General features: G+C 44.6%; 1 protein-coding gene and 1 long non-coding RNA gene across 3 annotated transcripts in view; both read left to right on the forward strand.

Annotated features, from left to right (window-relative positions):
* Nucleotides 1-896, forward strand: part of FYN (FYN proto-oncogene, Src family tyrosine kinase) — a 205,159-nt gene extending 204,263 nt beyond the window's left edge. Inside the window, exon 13 of the mRNA XM_082475311.1 lies at nucleotides 225-896. Within this exon, the coding sequence (XP_082331437.1) occupies nucleotides 225-433 (209 nt within the window). The 3' untranslated portion in view covers nucleotides 434-896. The remainder of the gene's footprint in view (nucleotides 1-224) is intronic.
* Nucleotides 1-17,605, forward strand: part of LOC309667183 — a 238,789-nt gene that overhangs the window by 93,912 nt on the left and 127,272 nt on the right. The window lies entirely within an intron of this gene.

A 17,605-nucleotide genomic window follows, 5' to 3' on the forward strand; every position in this document is an offset into this window, starting at 1 on the left:
TGCTTCTGAGATTCATCCTCTGGGGCTTTGCGTGTGTCAGTAGTGGGGTCCTTTTTTACTTCTGAGTGGTGTGATAGCCCATTAAAGGCAGGGTCTAATTTAAGACAGCCCTCAACATGTTTTAACCACCTGCAGGCTCCAAGCAGAAGCAGGAGGAGGTGCAGGGGCGGTGGCCCTGGCTGGGCCGCCCGGAGCGCCCGCGCTCACGGCCCTTGTCTTTGCAGGCATGAACAACCGGGAGGTGCTGGAGCAGGTGGAACGCGGCTACAGGATGCCCTGCCCGCAGGACTGCCCCATCTCCCTCCATGAGCTCATGATCCACTGCTGGAAAAAGGACCCCGAAGAGCGGCCCACTTTCGAGTACTTGCAGGGCTTCCTGGAAGACTACTTCACCGCGACAGAGCCCCAGTATCAGCCTGGTGAAAACCTGTGAGACCTGGGTCTGCCGAGAGAGGCCTGGTCCAAGAGGCTTCCCCGCCCCCTCCCCATTAGCTTTCAATTCCGTAGCCAGCTGCTCCGAGCAGAGCAGCGAGAACTGTCCAGGATCAGATTGCATGTGACTCTGAAGCTGACGAACTTCCATGGCCCTCATTAATGACACTTGTCCCCAAATCCGAACCTCCTCTGTGAAGCATACGAGACAGAACCTTGTTATTTCTCAGACTTTGGAAAATGCGTTGTATCGATGTTATGTAACAGGCCAAACCTCTGTTCAGTGTAAATAGTTATTCCAGTGCCAACGATCCTAGTGCTTTCCTTTTTTTAAAATGCAAATCCTATGTGATTTTTAACTCTGTCTTCACCTGATTCAACTAAAAAAAAAAAGTATTATTTTCCAAAAGTGGCCTCTTTGTCTAAAACAATAAAATTTTTTTTCATGTTTTAACAAAAACCAACCAGGACAGGTGTTTGTTTTTTTTTCTTTTTTATAAATATGAATATATATAATATATACATCCCTGTACATACACCATGTGGGTGCTAACGTGGAGACCGTGGCTGATGTGGGCCACAGAGCTTCGGGACCCAGAGTGAGGATTTGACTGGAAAATCAACATAAAAGCACCAGTGTTATTCTGAAAACCAGTGGCCTCCTTCTTTGGCTTTTGCAAAACATGATTTGATTTTTTTTTTTTTTTTTTTTTTAATTTGGATGGCACTTTTCTGGTTCATGACTGTGCCTGTAGATGGCTGTTACTTTGACTCTTTTCAGCAGCCCCCCGAGCTGAATTCACAAGTTCTGTTTCCAATATTTGCTTCGACTTACTACGATTTGTTCTTGAAACTTAAAAGTGAGCCTCTTTAAAGCAAGCAAGTGGCCAATACTACCAGGGGGACTAGAAGATGGATACCACACAAACTTCTTGTATAAAACATGAATGCTGAAATGTTTCCAACTTTTTAAATTTAATAAACCTTGTAACCACATTTAAATGGTCTGAAACCCATAGCACTGTAGTCGTGGCAACCTGCTAAACTTTCTCATTCAACTAACCCTTACGGGAAGGTGAGGGTGGGAGGTCGTACATTTCCCATTGTAAAATAAGTGTTCAAATGTCCTGTACTGCTAATGAAATGACTTTCTCTATGTCCAAGGGTCCTCCAGTGAAATAACTATGCACTACTTTACATCTCATGGGGATGCCCAAAAAAAAAGTGTTACATTTTTAGTCGCTGTTTGTACCAACCTTGAATTACGTATGTTTAACAACAAATCAAAAACCCTATTTCTATTGAGTTTTTAATACTGAGTGGCAACTCTGAAGTCTTAATTCCTTTTTTGTTATCATTTCTTTGTGAGTTTACATTTTTAAATTGTTTAACTTTCTTAATTTAGTAATTAAAAAGAGAGCATTTTACATTTGAATTTTTTTTTGTTCATTTGTTTAAATCATGGAAGGTACTCTAGGAGTGACATATCTGTCCCATACTGAATGGTAAGGAGTCACCTGGAGAATTTAACCATTGTGCAGTGATTTCCAAATGACAGAAACATTCAGAACACCTGGAGTGGGGTCCCCCCCCCCCACCAAGAAAGGCTGGGCTATTGTCTAGTTAATTCAGAAGATTGTTAAAGCAAGACTAGGCATACCTTAACATTTTAATTTATCAGGCATTTTTGCTAACTAAAATTTTCTGTGTCCCACTTGTAGGAGAAAGAGACTATTGCAAGAAGAATCTTTCTTGTCCTGGAGTCAATACATATGTTTCCCAGTGTCCTTCCACCCCTGTAATGAAGCCGCTAAGCAGGGGAACAGCCTGGTGTTGCAGAAGGGGCAGTAGGTGGAGTGGGCCAAGAGGCCGGGCCTGGCTCCGCACTCATTCAGCTGCACTCATTCAACAGCCACCTGGAATCTCTCCCTTTCAGGTCCTGTCTATAGAAACGAGAGGGTTGGATGAGATTTGCTGTAGGCTCCTACATCTGAGATCCTGGGATTCTAAGATCACTGATGATGTGTAGAATTACACAAAGAAGACAGTTTTCTTGCTGAAGTAGCCTTTATATTTAGAAAGTTTCTGACATTTTTTAAGTGAAACAGGGATTTTCTGGCTAACCAAGTTTTCATGGTATTGGTTTTGGTATTAATTGCTAAATTGATAAAATTTCAAAGATCTTGTTACATAAAATTGTTATCACAATACTGGGCAAGTTATTAACACATTCTAGATATTTTTAAAGATATAACTTTGTTTTTCATCTTCACATCCCAGTAGGTCAGATAATTTTCAAGTACTCTGGGGGATTTTTGTGTTTGTTTTTGACTTGGTCATTCAAAAAGATCTGAAAAAGTCATAACAGCCAGTTTTAAACAGATTTTTAAAGGAAAGCAGTCTCTTCAAAGTATAGCCTTCAATTCATCAATTGAGTTAACTGTGGATTCTCTCACATGAAGCAAAACTCAAGACTTGGGTTAACTTGAGGACACACTTATGAAATGCAGCTCGCTGGAACCGTTCTGAAACGGAGTAGGGTTGCAGACTAAAGGGAAAAGAGTAGCTATAAATATGAAGAAATCAGAGACATTTCAGGTTTTTTCTTCCAAGAAACTTATGTGATGCCAAGAGATCTTGCCGAGGCAGACCAGTCCAGGCAAATGAAACACCACCTCCAGGGAGTCCCAACACCTCCCAAGAAGCCTCCCTCCCTCGAAAGTTTTAGAAGTTTGGGGTTAGGAAACTAAATGCACTAACCAAAAAGTTCTCTTGTATCTTGAAAGGTGCCTTAGCGGCAAGTGACGGTGAAATATTTTTTTGTCTTTCGTAACCTGGCAGTGAGTAAGGACCTGCCCTGTTCCCTGAGGAGAGCTGGCATCTGGCATTGCTCTGCTTCGTAGGGAGGCTTCCTAATAATCTAGTTCTTTTTACTTTCTTTTTTTTTTTAATTGGGGTATAGGTGTTTTACAATGTTGTGTTAGTTTCTACTGTACAGCGAAGTGAGGTAGAATCCCCTGTGCTGTACAGCAGGTTCTGATTAGTTATCTATTTTATACATATTGGTGTATATATGTCAATCCCAATCTCCCAATTCATCTTTCTACTTTCTTAAAATCAAATAATAAACCTACCGGAGAAGACAACTTGCCAAAGCTCAGATGTTGTAAATGAGACAAAATGATTTCTGTTCACCTGTGCTCACGCCTCACACTCTCCTCCGAGTCCGCTTTGTTCACAGCGTACTGAAGGGCCGGGAGGACCAGCGAGAAGACCAGTAGATGCAGGGCCTCCCCCGTGTTAGGGCATCAAGGTGTAGACTGAAGCCAATGATGTATTCCGGTCTACCTCGTTCATGGCGAAGAAAGGTGTATGAGGAGCCAGGCATTTCCACAAGATAAGTTCAATGTATTCATAGTCCTTCAAATACAGCCACACAACTGAAGATTCCCTGACAAGCGCCAGAGGGTGTTTACCTGCCTCGAGAAAGACAGGAATCCTCCTGTGGTTAAATCTTGGCACCAGAGGACTTTTCTAGTTGTATTGGAGCTGCAAAATTTTTATCTGAAATTTCCTATGGGACTTTAAGAATGTATACTATATTAATTGGAATAGTTCTTTCGTGAGTCCTAAAGAAGGTAAGTTTTTCAGCCGGATGCAGAGGAGGATGGCACTGAAGCCCGCTGCATGAAGCATGTCAGCTGCTCCTTTGTCATGGCTCCAGACAAGAGAACCTCACTTGACATAATAGGCATTTCCTAACAAGTTGCACTGGGATAAAATGGCGTTTGGTCGATTCATTGCTGAAAGGTATTTTAATAGGTTTAGATAAGTTTTGTTGGCTTTCTTACCACTATATATTAAACTGTTGGAATTCAATTAGGCCCTCCAAAATATTTGCTGGGAGGGAGGGAGGGAGAGAATAAGGGGAAAGGAGATAAGGAAGGGAGGGAGGGAGGGAGGAAATAATTCCGGAAGGGCAAAAGGGGGAGCGAGAAGAAAGGAAGCTCAAACAAATTCTTATCCTAAAAATGATATTGTGGGGTACAGATTTACTAAGGCAGGTACTAATAGTATATGTATTTTATTTTTCAAATGTAGATTGTGACCACAGAGAAGAATGAAATTAGTATTTCATGAAATACTGAATACTTTTCAATAGAATGAAAAATTAGTATCTCTAATATCTTTGCAATATCAAATGAAACTTCATAATTTATGTATACCTACATTCTCAGAAATTTTTCATAATAAATTCCTAAATCATACCTCATTCTTTCCAAACATGCAAAATATTCAGAATTCCATTGGGGGGGGCATGGAGATATACCTTATTTTTTAAATTAATTCTGAGGACTGGAAAGAAAAATAAGTGGTTTTCCAGTATGACAGGGACTGTTCTAAGGAGAATGTGATCAGTGACAAATGACTGCTCCCCCCCAGCAGCCAGAACCCTATGCTCCTTTCCAGAATACTTACTGCTCTTCTAATAATGTGTTTAATAATATGACTCTTCTCTTAATGCATTTTCCCTGCCAGATTGTGAGCTCCTTGAGAACAGAAACTGCCTTACTTGTTCACCAGTCTTCTGCACCAAGGGCAGTGATGAGCTGATGGCCGATGTTGGATGAGTGGGTGGATGGCTAGATGGGTGATGCCGTCCTGTGGAGTGAAAGGTAGACCTGAGAATAACACACCTAAGGGCCTGCTGAGCGTCCCGGGATTTGCTGTGAGCTGCCCAAGGCACTAGCGCTGCCATTGTGAATGTGGGCTCACCAGTGTCCATACATGATTTGAAGCCCCAGTCTGTAGCCTGAAATGAACACCGTTAGTGCTTCCCGAACCTTGCCCCAGAACTCATCCCAACATCAATGGGACTAAACCTGTACCCGTGGGACCTGGGGCCTTCAAAGTCTCATTCTAACTTAGTCATTTTATGAAAAATTGGTATTTTTTCTAAGGTATCCATTTTTCGTCTTCACATAAAATACCTTTCCCATCCTTCAGGTTGTGCATTGTTAACCAGCCTATGATTTGTAGTATCCCTGGCAAACCTCTGCATGACCCAGGGAGTGCATGTGCCCCGCTTGAGAACCACACCGCATGAAGATGTTGTCCATAAAATAGCACTGCTAACATGAAAATACTGTAGTCGGGAGAGGTAACATTAACCCCCATCAATATGGATTCTCTTTATTTGATTCCCTTTTTCACCCAGCAAAAAGTAGCCCCCTGGCTGAGAATGGGACAGAAGATGGGAGGGTTTGATAATGGGCAGAGGAGAACCATCCAGAGCTGCCTGGAAGTGAAGGTTTGGTCAGGTCAGCCTGCTGGTACAAGATGGCAGCAAATGGGAGTAGACGGGGTGGAGATGTTGGTCAAGGAGGAAGAAACCAGAACTGGGATGAAAGGAGCCCTTTGCCAGGGCTCTTCAAGGCAGTGGGATGACCAGAGAGATGACTTTGGGTATGTGCAAGGACTTAACTGTTCATTTCTTCTGCAAACATCTGTTGAGTACTTATTATGGGTTAGACCCTGTGCTTAGCACTAGAAAGCCAAAGAGACAATTAGTATCCCCAGTCCAGTGAGGATGGAGACCCATAAGAGATAGTTGCAATAAGCTCTCTGTTGGGAGGAAAGATGGGTGGCAGCAAAGGAGTGCCAGATGGCCCGGAATGGGGAGTGCCTGGGAGACTTCCTAGAGGAGGTGTTCCTAAAGGACAAGCAAGGTGGATTATGTAATGCTTAATGGTAAGCTCAGTGTTTTTTGCCTTTGGATGTGTTTCCTTCTGATCCCCAACCCCATTAGGGTCCAGCTCATGCTTTAAATGTAGAAGGTGCTCAACGAATGCGTCTAAATGAAGAGAAACCAAAACGAAGCAAAGAAAAATCTAAATCTCTTTTTCTCCCTCCTCCCCACAAACGCGGACATTAAAAGGTATGTAGGTACATCATTTATTCTGATTAGTGCACTGCTACCTGGAGGGATGGGAGATAGTACCATAAAAGGACAGAGAGTAAGGTTTCAGGTGGGGTTTTGGAATGTGGTTTGGACTGAGTACGAGAATAAGAGAATTGCAGGGAAAGGGGCTTATAATAACGCCTCACTTCCTCTCTTAATAACAGTTAGTTGGGCTTCCCTGGTGGCGCAGTGGTTGAGAATCCGCCTGCCAATGCAGGGGACACGGGTTCGAGCCCTGGTCTGGGAAGATCCCACATGCCGCGGAGCAACTAGGCCCGTGAGCCACAGCTACTGAGCCTGTGCATCTGGAGCCCTTGCTCCACAAGAGAGGCCGCGACGATGAAAGGCCCACGCACCGCGATGAAGAGTGGCCCCCGCTCTCCGCAACTAGAGAAAGCCCTCGCACAGAAACGAAGACCCAACACAGCCAAAAATAAATAAATAAATTTATTTAAAAAAATAAAATAAAATAACAGTTAGTAGGGGGTTTTCTCCCATTGATGACCCCATTTCATTCTTCCCTCTCCTCCCATTTATGAGGCTATTTTGCTTGAATCATCAAGCAATATGTAAACTCATGAAAGAAGGTATATACTAGCTGTTGCAAGGTATTCTGTTTGTTTTGTTTTGGAATTCTTTTCCCTTTGGTTAATTTTCAAGTGCTTGCTATGTAATCAGTGAGCAGCTAATTGGCAGTAAGAGAATGAAATACGTATTATTCAGATAGTGTTTTTAACAGACGACGTACGTGTAAAACTGTGGGGAAATACTAGTAAATAGCAAGAGATTTTAGTGTGTGTGTGTGTGTATGTATGTGTGTACAAAAGGATTCATTTAAAGCCACCCAGAAACTAAATCCAGGTGTGTGAATCCTTTCGTTTTCAGACTCCTCCCAAGGGGTGAGCGGAGCCCCTAGAGATTGCCCTGGAACACAAACCACCCTAAATGGAGCCTGAAGGTCTGTCAGTTCCCAGACAGCAGTGAGGAAATGGTAAGCAAATGGCAGCAGTTGCATAGAGAATTAGGGAATGAATAACAATGCTTTCTGGTAAATTAACCATATTACATTGTGCACAGCAAAGTGATGGAAAAACCCTGTTAAAAACTGAATAATAATTTGCCCACATCATTTACGTAAAATGCATAATTTTCCTACTTCAGTGGACTTTAGTTTGATTTAAAATATGCACAGCTCCGGTCCTGTTCACCAAAGCATAATTTGTGAGATAATTGGGAAGGGAAAGAGGAATCAGACCGTGATCAGCCCACTCCTGTGTGAACCACTCCGCCTCCTCCCTCACCTGTGCATTCTGGAAAATATTTGTTTATACGTTCCTGAAGGTCTCTAAGTGAAAGTGCAAGGCATTCATCATTGTCACTGCTATCACTAAACCATGACCTCACCATGTTTGAGAGGGGGAAAGCAATGCTTCATTCTATTCAGTATTTTTCTGCTTTAATGCAAATAAGTACTAGTTTTTGAATACTAGGGAAAACGGAAATGTAACAAAGCTGTACTTAAAACAGCAAGCCAAGAACCAAAGCAACGGTGCACAGCCAAAGGAGACCTTGGAAGATACATAGATAAAACAAAAAGCTGTGCTTGGCTGGGACTGTCTTTCAGAATCAAATGCAAAATGGAGAATATTGTTTCAACTGCAAAGATTTTGCAGTCTATAATATCTGAAATAGAAAGGCATCATGTAATCCACCTTGACATTCAGAAGCTGTGCTATTGCTATGAGTTATGATACTGGTTCCTGACTAATGGAGGTTTCCAGAACCAGAGTGGTCAGAGGTGGTGTGGAATTCTGGCAGTGGACCGGGTACCCTCCACTCAAACAGTGCGTTCCCATGGCAATCAGTGTTCATTTTCCTTCCCCTCCCTCTGCTCCCCACCCCCACCAGAACCATAGAAATTTTCTTCAGATATTCACTCATTCTCTTCATTCCAATTTCTCCACAAAGGGTCATTATTTACTTATTCCAGTGAGCCCTTAAATCTCAACCTTTCAGGGCAAGTGTGTAGCTGATTCTCTCTGCTTCTCCTGAGTACTCTTCTTTTGTTGGCCAAATCCTGCCTCCTCTAAAACCCTGCTGGCCCCAAGAAGCTGAATCTTGAACCCCACAAATCTCAGCACTTCTTTCTCTTGGGAGCCTGTTTTGGATGAGCAAAGGGCCCGCCCCCCCCAATCCTACTACTCCTCCCCACTTCTTCCTTTTCTCCTACTAACCCCTGCCACTGGCCGAAGATTTATTAGACACTAGTTTTGTCCCTATGCCTCTTGCCACTAGCTATAAATTGCCTTTTTGCAAATTAGAAAAAGCTACTCTACCTCAAGACACTTTGCTGCCACCTGCCAGAAAACTATTGTAATAAATATGCCAAGAGATCATGACTAGAATGCAAATGGTGCCCCCTAGAATTGTGCAGTATACAACTGGCACAACTGTATGTGACAACCCTGTACTTGGAAATCACCTGAGTTATCCTGGAAGCTGGTTGTAAAAGTAAGAACACAGCAGATCAGTCTTGCCTTTTTATGACAGTTGGCAATTTCAAAATCTAAATCTTTCAACCATGATCAAAAATTGCTGAGAGGCAATTTCTGGAAGAGACAGAGAGCCCCCAGGCAACAATTCTTACAAGAATAAAGGGCTCTTGATTCAGCCCAAGATTTGGCCTGCTGGCTGGGCAGATATAGCCCAAACCACATTGGGCTGATTTTCAGGAAGCATCAGTTAGAAAGCTGGTAAGTCTCAATGCTGTGGGTGCAGGAGGAAAGTGAACTTGGCTTATATTTAGGTCAACCATTCCCCCTCCCTGGCATCGGCTGCTTCGCTTCTTGTTGATCGCCCCTTCTGTTCCCCTCCCTCCTTCACATTCAGCACAACCTGCACTTTCTGATGATCTTTTGCCGCAAAACAAACTACCCCAAAACTTAGTAGCAGAAATAGAAATAGTCATTTATTTTGCCCACGAGTCTGCGACTTGGACAACACTCATCACGGACATCTCTGCTCCGTGTGGCATCAGCTGGGGCAGCCTGTTGGGACGGAAGGACCCGCCTTCCCAGCGGCTTACACACGTCCACACGGCTGGTGCATTGATGCTGGCTGCTGCCCAGGAGCTCGGCTGGGGCTCTTGCCGAGGGCTTTGGTTCCTCTCCATTTGTGCTCCCAGGCGGCTGTGAGGGCTTGTGGAGCCCATGCTAAACCACCAGTTGAACCATCCCAGCAGATGCCTCATGGAGCAGAGACAAGTTGCCCCCACCAAGCCCTGCCCAAATTTCAAATTTCTGAGAAAAATAAATGACTGGTTTTAAGCCACTGAGGTTTGGGAGGGCTTGTTCTGCAGCAGTAGATCACCAGAATGTACAGGTGGGGCTGAACGTGTTGTGGATCCATTCCCACATCTTTCTGTGCTGCCTCCCGGTGCTGTGGAATCAAGGAAGCGAAGAAAACTACATTTCCCAGACTCCCTTACCACGAGGATCATGAGTGTCAATCAGGCCATACCAATGAGACATATTAACGCAAAGTTGGGAAGGCAGAAGTGAAGCAGAAGCCAATTTCCTGCAGATCTTGTCTGTTTTCTGCTGGAAAGCAAGGTCATGGGGCCACTGAGGTCCAGTCTCCAGCTTCATAGGTGTCAGGAGCCAGCTGAGGAGGTGGCAGTGGCTAAGCTCGACATCCCAACATGCAGGCAGATGTTCCCAGCTTTCTGACCACATTCTGACCATTGTATTGCAGCTGCAATGTCCATGAGGTCAACAGTGCCAGTGGCAACCTCCTGAGTCCCACCTTCCTGAATGTGGGAGAGGGGGCTGCCCTCCTGGCAGGTCAGTTCTGCCACATTCTGGGAGTCATTCCCGGAAATCCAGCATAGAGCCCTCTCTTCCAGCCCTTCCAGCAAATGTGTAATTCCACCTTTTTGCTTAAAATCCCTAGTGTGGTTCCTATTTCCTACATTGAACCCTGCAACTGACACCCAGGTGATCCTTAACATGCGGCCCCTTCTCAGCCACTTTTGTTCTTGCTTGCTTGCTTTCTCTCATTTAATCATTCCTTTGGCAAATATTTATGGCATATTTACCACGTGCCAGGCATTGTGCTAGACCCGGAGGAAAATCTATGAACTAAACAGACATGGCTCCACCCTCATGGAAGGAGCCAAGGCAAAGACCAGGAGACAGCAAACTACTACCCTCAGGCAAAATCAGCCCCCTGTTCATTTTGTTTTCTTGGAACACAGCCATGCCCATTCACTTCTGTCTTGGCTACAGCTGATGTTTCCCTACAGTGGCAAATTTCAGCAGTTGCAAGAGAGACTGTATAACCCAAGAGCTGAAAATATTTACTACCTGGTTTTTCACAGAAAATGTTTGCCAACTCCTGCATTAGACAAATAAAACTCCAAGTCAGGATCCTGTTGTCCCCACATCCAATCAATCGCTCTGTCCATTCTGCGGACACATGTGCCAAGCTCCAATCTCAGCTCTGAGCACTCCATGAGAACCGTCTTATTTAGTTCTCACAACAACCTTTGGAACATACCGTTATAATCTCTGCTTTACAGAGAAGGAAACTGAGATTTAGAGAGATTGGGCCTGGATGACTGGGTAAATGGTGAGAGCATTAACAGAGGTGAAAGTCCCAGGAGGAGGAGCTAAGAGTAGGCAGGAGCTTGTGGACTCAGTGTGGACTCGGGCACGTGAGGTGCCTGCAGACATCGTGAGAGGCTGCCCTCGCTGATTTCCTGCTTGGTGTGGTGGGAAAGCATGATTTCAAGTCTTGCCCAGTTTTAGGTTCAAATCACAATTCTTCCATTACTAACTGTATGACTTTCAGCCAGCTACTTCTTCACATCTCCAAGCCTCTTAGCTTCTGTCTCCTCACAAGTGAAATGGACTCTTGTCAAAATGAAATAAGGGAATATGCACACAGCATCTAGCATAGTGCTTGGTACGTGGAAGGCATTTGATCTGTGTGGGCACCTCCCCTTCATCTTCAGTCTATCCTTCACGTGGTGGAGAGTAACCTAAAATCTCAGCTGTGATTGTGGTGTTCTCCTATTTTAAAAATATAATGGCTCCCACTGACCCCCACTGGTGGAAGGGGACACGTTTGGAGGGGCTGCCCAGTCCATACCCCTTTCTTTAAACTCCCTACCCCACAGCACTACACTCTCTATTGAAGGTCAGGTTTTTACCATATGACCCTCCCCAACACCAGAACAGCTGATGATACCAGGTCAGATGCCTGACAGGGAAACCAGTCCATTGACTGGCCGCTAGCTAATGGAGTTGTCTCCTTTAAGTTGGGACCAAGAATTAAGAGGCTGTGGTGACAGACGCTTGGCCTACAGGTTAGGTTGAGTCAGGACCAGAGATGGCCCCATGGGGGAGCAGAGGATGCAGCCTGCAGAGAGAATCAGTGGCTGGAGACCATGGTCCACCAGAGAAAGAGTGCCTGGGAACAGCTGCTGTCCAGCACCTGTATCTGCAGGTCCAACTCTACTTCCTGAACACCATTTCTATGAGATTCCTCAGACCCCTGAAGATACCATTTTGTCAGTGGAGCTAATTCCAGGGAGTTTAGGCCCCTGCAGTCCAGCTCCACTGTTTGCCAACCTCATCTCTCCTGTCCCCTCTACCATCACCCCCGCCCTGGATCCTGGCTGCTGAACTGCCCACAACTCCTCAAGCATGCTCTGCACTGCTCCAGTGTTTCCCCCTTGCCTGGAATGTTCTTTTGCCGTCTCGTCTCTTCCTTTTTTTTTTTTGAGTGTCATTTTTATTTAACATTTTGTAAAAATGAGTCAATCATATTTTTTGTTCAAGGCCGTCATTTTTTCATTTCAGAATTAAAATTTATTTCACTTTGCACTGTTTCCTGATCAGCATCAAAAGACGTTCTAGGTTGTATCACTTTGTACGGAATTAGATGATGTTCCCAGCCTTGTTTCTTTTTTTAACATCTTTATTGGAGTATAATTGCTTTACAATGGTGTGTTAGTTTCTGCTTTATAACAAAGTGAATCAGCTATACGTATACATATATCCCCATATCTCCTCCCTCTTGCATCTCCCTACCTCCCTGCCTATCCCACCCCTCTAGATGGTCACAAAGCACCGAGCTGATCTCCCTGTGCTATGCGGCTGCTTCCCACTAGCTATCTATTTTACATTTGGTAGTGTATATATGTCCATGCCACTCTCTCACTTTGTCCCAGCTTACCCTTCCCCCTCCCTGTGTCCTCAAGTCTATTCTGTACGTCTGCGTCTTTATTCCTGTCCTGCCCCTAGGTTCTTCAGAACCAATTTTTTTTTTTTTTATTTTTTAGATTCCATATATATGTGTGAGCATACGGTATTTGTTTCCCTCTTTCTGACTTACTTCACTCTGAATGATAGACTCTAGGTCGATCTACCTCACTACAGATAACTCAAGTTCGTTTCTTTTTATGGCTGAGTAATATTCCATGGTATATATGTGCCACATCTTCTTTATCCATTCATCTGTCGATGGACACTTAGGTTGCTTCCATGTCCTGGCTATTGTAAACAGAGCTGCAATGAACATTGTGGTACATGACTCTTTTTGAATTATGGTTTTCTCAGGGTATATGCCCAGTAGTGGGATTGCTGGGTCGTATGGTAATTCTATTTTTAGTTTTTTAAGGAACCTCCATACTGTTCTCCATAGGGGCTGTATCAATTTACATTCCCACCAACAGTCTTTTGCCATCTCTTCTCTTCTTAGCAGCCTATCCACACTTGGAGGCCCAGCTCAAACCTCTCCTCCCTCCTGAAGCCCTCTCTGATCCCTCAGTCGTAAATGGTGGCCCCTCCCAAGAACTCCCCGCACTCGGCTCTGGTCACCCCAGGGCCTCCTGCACCCTTCTTCCTCAGGGCTCCTTCTCGCCTCTGTACTCACTGCCAGTAGGAACTTGACACTCAGATGTTACACTGAATTTACTCCAAGGGTTGTGAAACTTAAGATATGATCTGAGTTTCTTCAATAAAGAGTATTATGCCAGTATAAGGCATTGTTCATTAAAATGGAAATGCATTTAGAGAATGCTTCAGATTAAAGGCATAAAGATCAAAGGGCACATTTTTGGCCAGGAGTTCTGAGTCTTGCAGACCCAAGTAAATTTAGACATTTTGTTTCCTGAACTGATTAGAACCGTAACACTGGATTTGTTGCTGGAATATAAAACTTGGTGAAACTTCTAGCCTGGTGGAAAGTCTGTCACCTCTTTACTGTAAGTGGATGTTCTCGTCTGACATTAAAGCTCCTGTGTCTCTTGCTGAAACTGGCTAGTGAATCCAGAAGGCCTGACTTAGAAGAAGCTTCCATTGTTGACAGGGGACCTGTAGAGCCCCGCCCTTCGCTGGAGTTACAGGCACACCTGGCTTCCAGCGGATCAGGAGAGGGTGTGTCTGTGTTGCATGTTCTCACATGTCCACTTGGATTCAAGATCCTGCGGACCCATGTCGAGAATAGAAAGCAGCTGCTCGTGCAGACAGCGCTTGAGACAACGGCTGCGTTTTGCCAATGTGTGAGAATTTCCCCACCAGAATCCTGACTGCAGCCGTGGCCTGGCCGCTCCTCCAGGGCCCTCTGCCTGGGCCTCATCCCTGGGCTTGCTCTCCCCATCACACTCCCAGCCCGGCTGCCTAGGCTCCCTCTGGACCAGGGGCTGGGTTTGGGGCTCTAGGTCACGGGGCGAGCCAGGCCCTTGCCCCTGAGTCCAGGGAGGGAGGGAAACCCTGCTGGGGAGGAGAGACACCAAAGGAGCTGGTGATGGGAGCCCTCAGGACACAGCAGTGGATGCTCTGCTCCAGACAGGGCAGCAGGGCGGTCTTGGCCACAGACCTTCAGCTTTTGGAGAAGCCAACCAGGCCAGGTCAGGTGGGCTTGACCTGACTCAACCCCTGAGAAAGCAGGTCCCTGCTGCAACAAGGACGGTGACCAGTGGCCAGTCTCGTGGGAGCAGCTGAGAGGTGGGACCGGGATTTGGAGAGCGGGATAACCTGACTCCCGTCACGCCAGGTGAGATGCCCGGCTCACACCTCTTCTCCCGCCTGATCTGGGGCCGCAAAGCAGGGCTTCAGCCTGGACATCAACCCCAACACTTCAAGGAGGTGCCATCCTATTGGATTTGATGAACTTGACCTCTAGCAGAACGTCCCGGAAGATCACAGACTTAACACAGCACAAGGGACTGGTTTTCAGAGCAAACCCCTGGTTTTATAGATGAAACTAGTAAAAGAAGAAAAATTCACTGAAGCTCCCATGTGCTTTATCCTGCCCCCGACCTTGTCCTTTCCATGATGAGAGTGTCTCCATGTGGAATGGCCTGCAGGGTCCTGTCCCTGGGCTGGCCACAGTGACGGATGCCCTGCCTCACTCCTCATGCCCTCTTTTGATAAATGTAACTCTCTCAAGTACCTCCCCTTACCCTTCAGAGATTCAAATATGCGCCTGCAGAGGTGGGATGGAGAATGCTGTGTAGAGGGGATTCTTGTAACTGACAGAAACTTTCTCCAGAAGCAGAATGACTCTAGAGCTTTGTGCCCCAGTTGGCGTTCTTAAAACTGAGAAACCCTTGGGTAAAGTTGTCCTCCACCTCCAGCTCACAGGGGAAATCCTACCATTTGTCTTTGGCCCTGCCTTGTTCAGTTAGCAGCTCTTACCCTGGCTGGCTGCCTCCTCGAAAACTCACTGCTGACTCAGGCAGCTGAGAGAACAGGGTCTGAAATTTCCATTCAATGCAGATTCCTGGACTCTTCTGATCTTGGGGCGAGATGCAGAAATGTACATTTTTGAATACATAAAGTTTTTCTTTTTGATGGCACAAGTGTAATATATGTAGATATATGTAATATCTACTCAGTGTAAAAACAATAAACGTTCACACAAAGCAATGCCCCCCACCCCTTCCCAACACCATTCCTTCCCACAGGTTATCACTTATCATCTTGGTTTGTGTCCTTATAATCCTCTTGGAACACATACATAGACAGGGCTTTTCCTTTTCTTTTTTTTTTTTAATAAATTTATTTATTTATTTATTTATTTATTTATTTTTGGCTGCATTGGGTCTTCGTTGCTGCACGCAGGCTTTCTCTAGTTGTGGCGAGCAAGAGCTACTCTTCGTTGCGGTGCGCGGGCTTCTCATTGTGGTGGCTTCTCTTGTTGCAGAGCACGGGCTCTAGGCGCGGGGGCTTCAGTAGTTGTGGCACGTGGGCTCAGTAGTTGTGGCTCGCTGGCTCTAGAACGCAGGCTCAGTACTTGTGGCGCACCGGCTTAGTTGCTCCACGGCATGTGGAATCTTCCCGGACCAGGGCTCAAACCCGTGTCCCCTGCACTGACAGGCAGATTCTTAACTACTGCGCCACCAGGGGAGCCCAGGGCTTTTTATTTACATGAATGAAGCCATACTACACATACTGTTCTGCACCTTGACTTTTTTTTTTTTTAATTTATAGAGTACTTTATATTTTTTTAATTTTTATTTTATACTGTAACATAGTTTATTAACAATGTTGTGTTAGTTTCAGGTGTACAGCCAAGTGATTCAGTTATACGTATACATATACATGTATCTATTCTTTTTCAAATTCTTTTCCCATTTAGGTTATTACAGAATATTGAGGAGAGTTCCCTGTGCTATACAGCAGGTCCTTGTTGGTTATGTATTTTAAATATAGTAGTGTGCATGCACCTTGACTTTTCACTGAGTAATCTGTCTCAGAGAACTCTCCGTGTCTACACATTGAGATTTACTTTCTTCTTTTTAACAAATAGTATTCAATAGGATTCCATAGAATGAAAATAGCATCATTCATTTAACCATTCTTCCACTGATGGATAGTTAGTTATTTCCAGATTTGCACTGTTACAAACAACCTACATCCTTGCACATTTTTTGGTGGATATCAGCAAGGATTTCTCTTGGAGAAATGTCCGGAATTGGAATTGCTTTGCTATTCATTTAAATACATTCTTAAGTTTAATATGTACTGCTGAATTGTCCCATCAAACCACTTAATCAGTGTATGTAAGTAATCATTTTCCTGGAATCTTCATCTTTTTAACAAGTGCCCAGATGATTTGGATGCGGGTGTCTAAGGACCATACTATGAGAACATAGTGTTTGTATTGGCTGACCATGGCTGCAATAATACTACACTTACAGAAGTTATCCCCAAACCCAGTGGCTTAATATAACAAGTTTCGGGTTTTTTTTTTATCGGTGTGATCTACAGTTGGACCACAACCCAGCTAGGCTTAGCTGGACTCTAGGCTCAGAGTTCCAAGTTGCCCACTGCAGGACTTGGATCCAGGCTTCAGGTCAAGTTCAGGTCTGTTCCGGGAGTGTTTGTGCTGGGGTCCAGGTTGAAGGGGTCAGTGGCTTCGTGGAAACGCTTATCTTATGGCTATTACACCCAGTCAAGCCAAACCTGCATACGTTTTAAGTACAGTCGTTTCTTGGTAAGCAGGGGATTGGTTTCCATGACCCCCGCAAACACCAAAATCCATGGATGCTCAAGTCCCTTATATAAAATTGTGTAGTATTTGCATACAACGTACACACATCCTCGTACACACTTTAAATAATCTCTAGATCACTTATAATACCTAATACAATGCAAATACTATATGAATAGTGGTAAATAAGATGTAAATGCTATGTAAATAGTTGCCAGCGCACAGATTCAACTTCTGCTTTTTGGAGCTTTCTGGAATTTTTTTCAAATTATTTTTTTTATATTTTCCATCCTGAGTTGGCTAAATTCTCAGATGCGGAACCTGTGGATAAGGAGGGCCGACAATATATCTAAGACCATACTCATACTCTTTTAAGACCTCCGCTTGCGTTGTGATCACTGATGACACGTCATGTGGCCAAACGCACATCAGTAGGGCAAGAGAGTATACCGGTCCTTGGTGGGAGCTCTGCAAAGTTACAGCAAAGGGAAGTGAAGAATCAGGACCAGTTCTTTCACTCCAGTCTACCATAGTGGTTAAGGGCACAGGCTTTGGCTCCAGAACCACCTGATTTTGAACCCCTGCCTATGTGACCTTGGGGAAATTACCAAATATAGTTGACCACTGAACAACTCGGAGGTTAGGGGCACCCACCCCTGCATAGTCAAAAACCTGCTTTTAACTTTACAGTTGGCACTCCATATCCAC

Source organism: Balaenoptera physalus (genome assembly GCF_965194825.1).
Source record: "Balaenoptera physalus genome assembly, chromosome: 9".
NCBI lineage: Eukaryota > Metazoa > Chordata > Mammalia > Artiodactyla > Balaenopteridae > Balaenoptera > Balaenoptera physalus.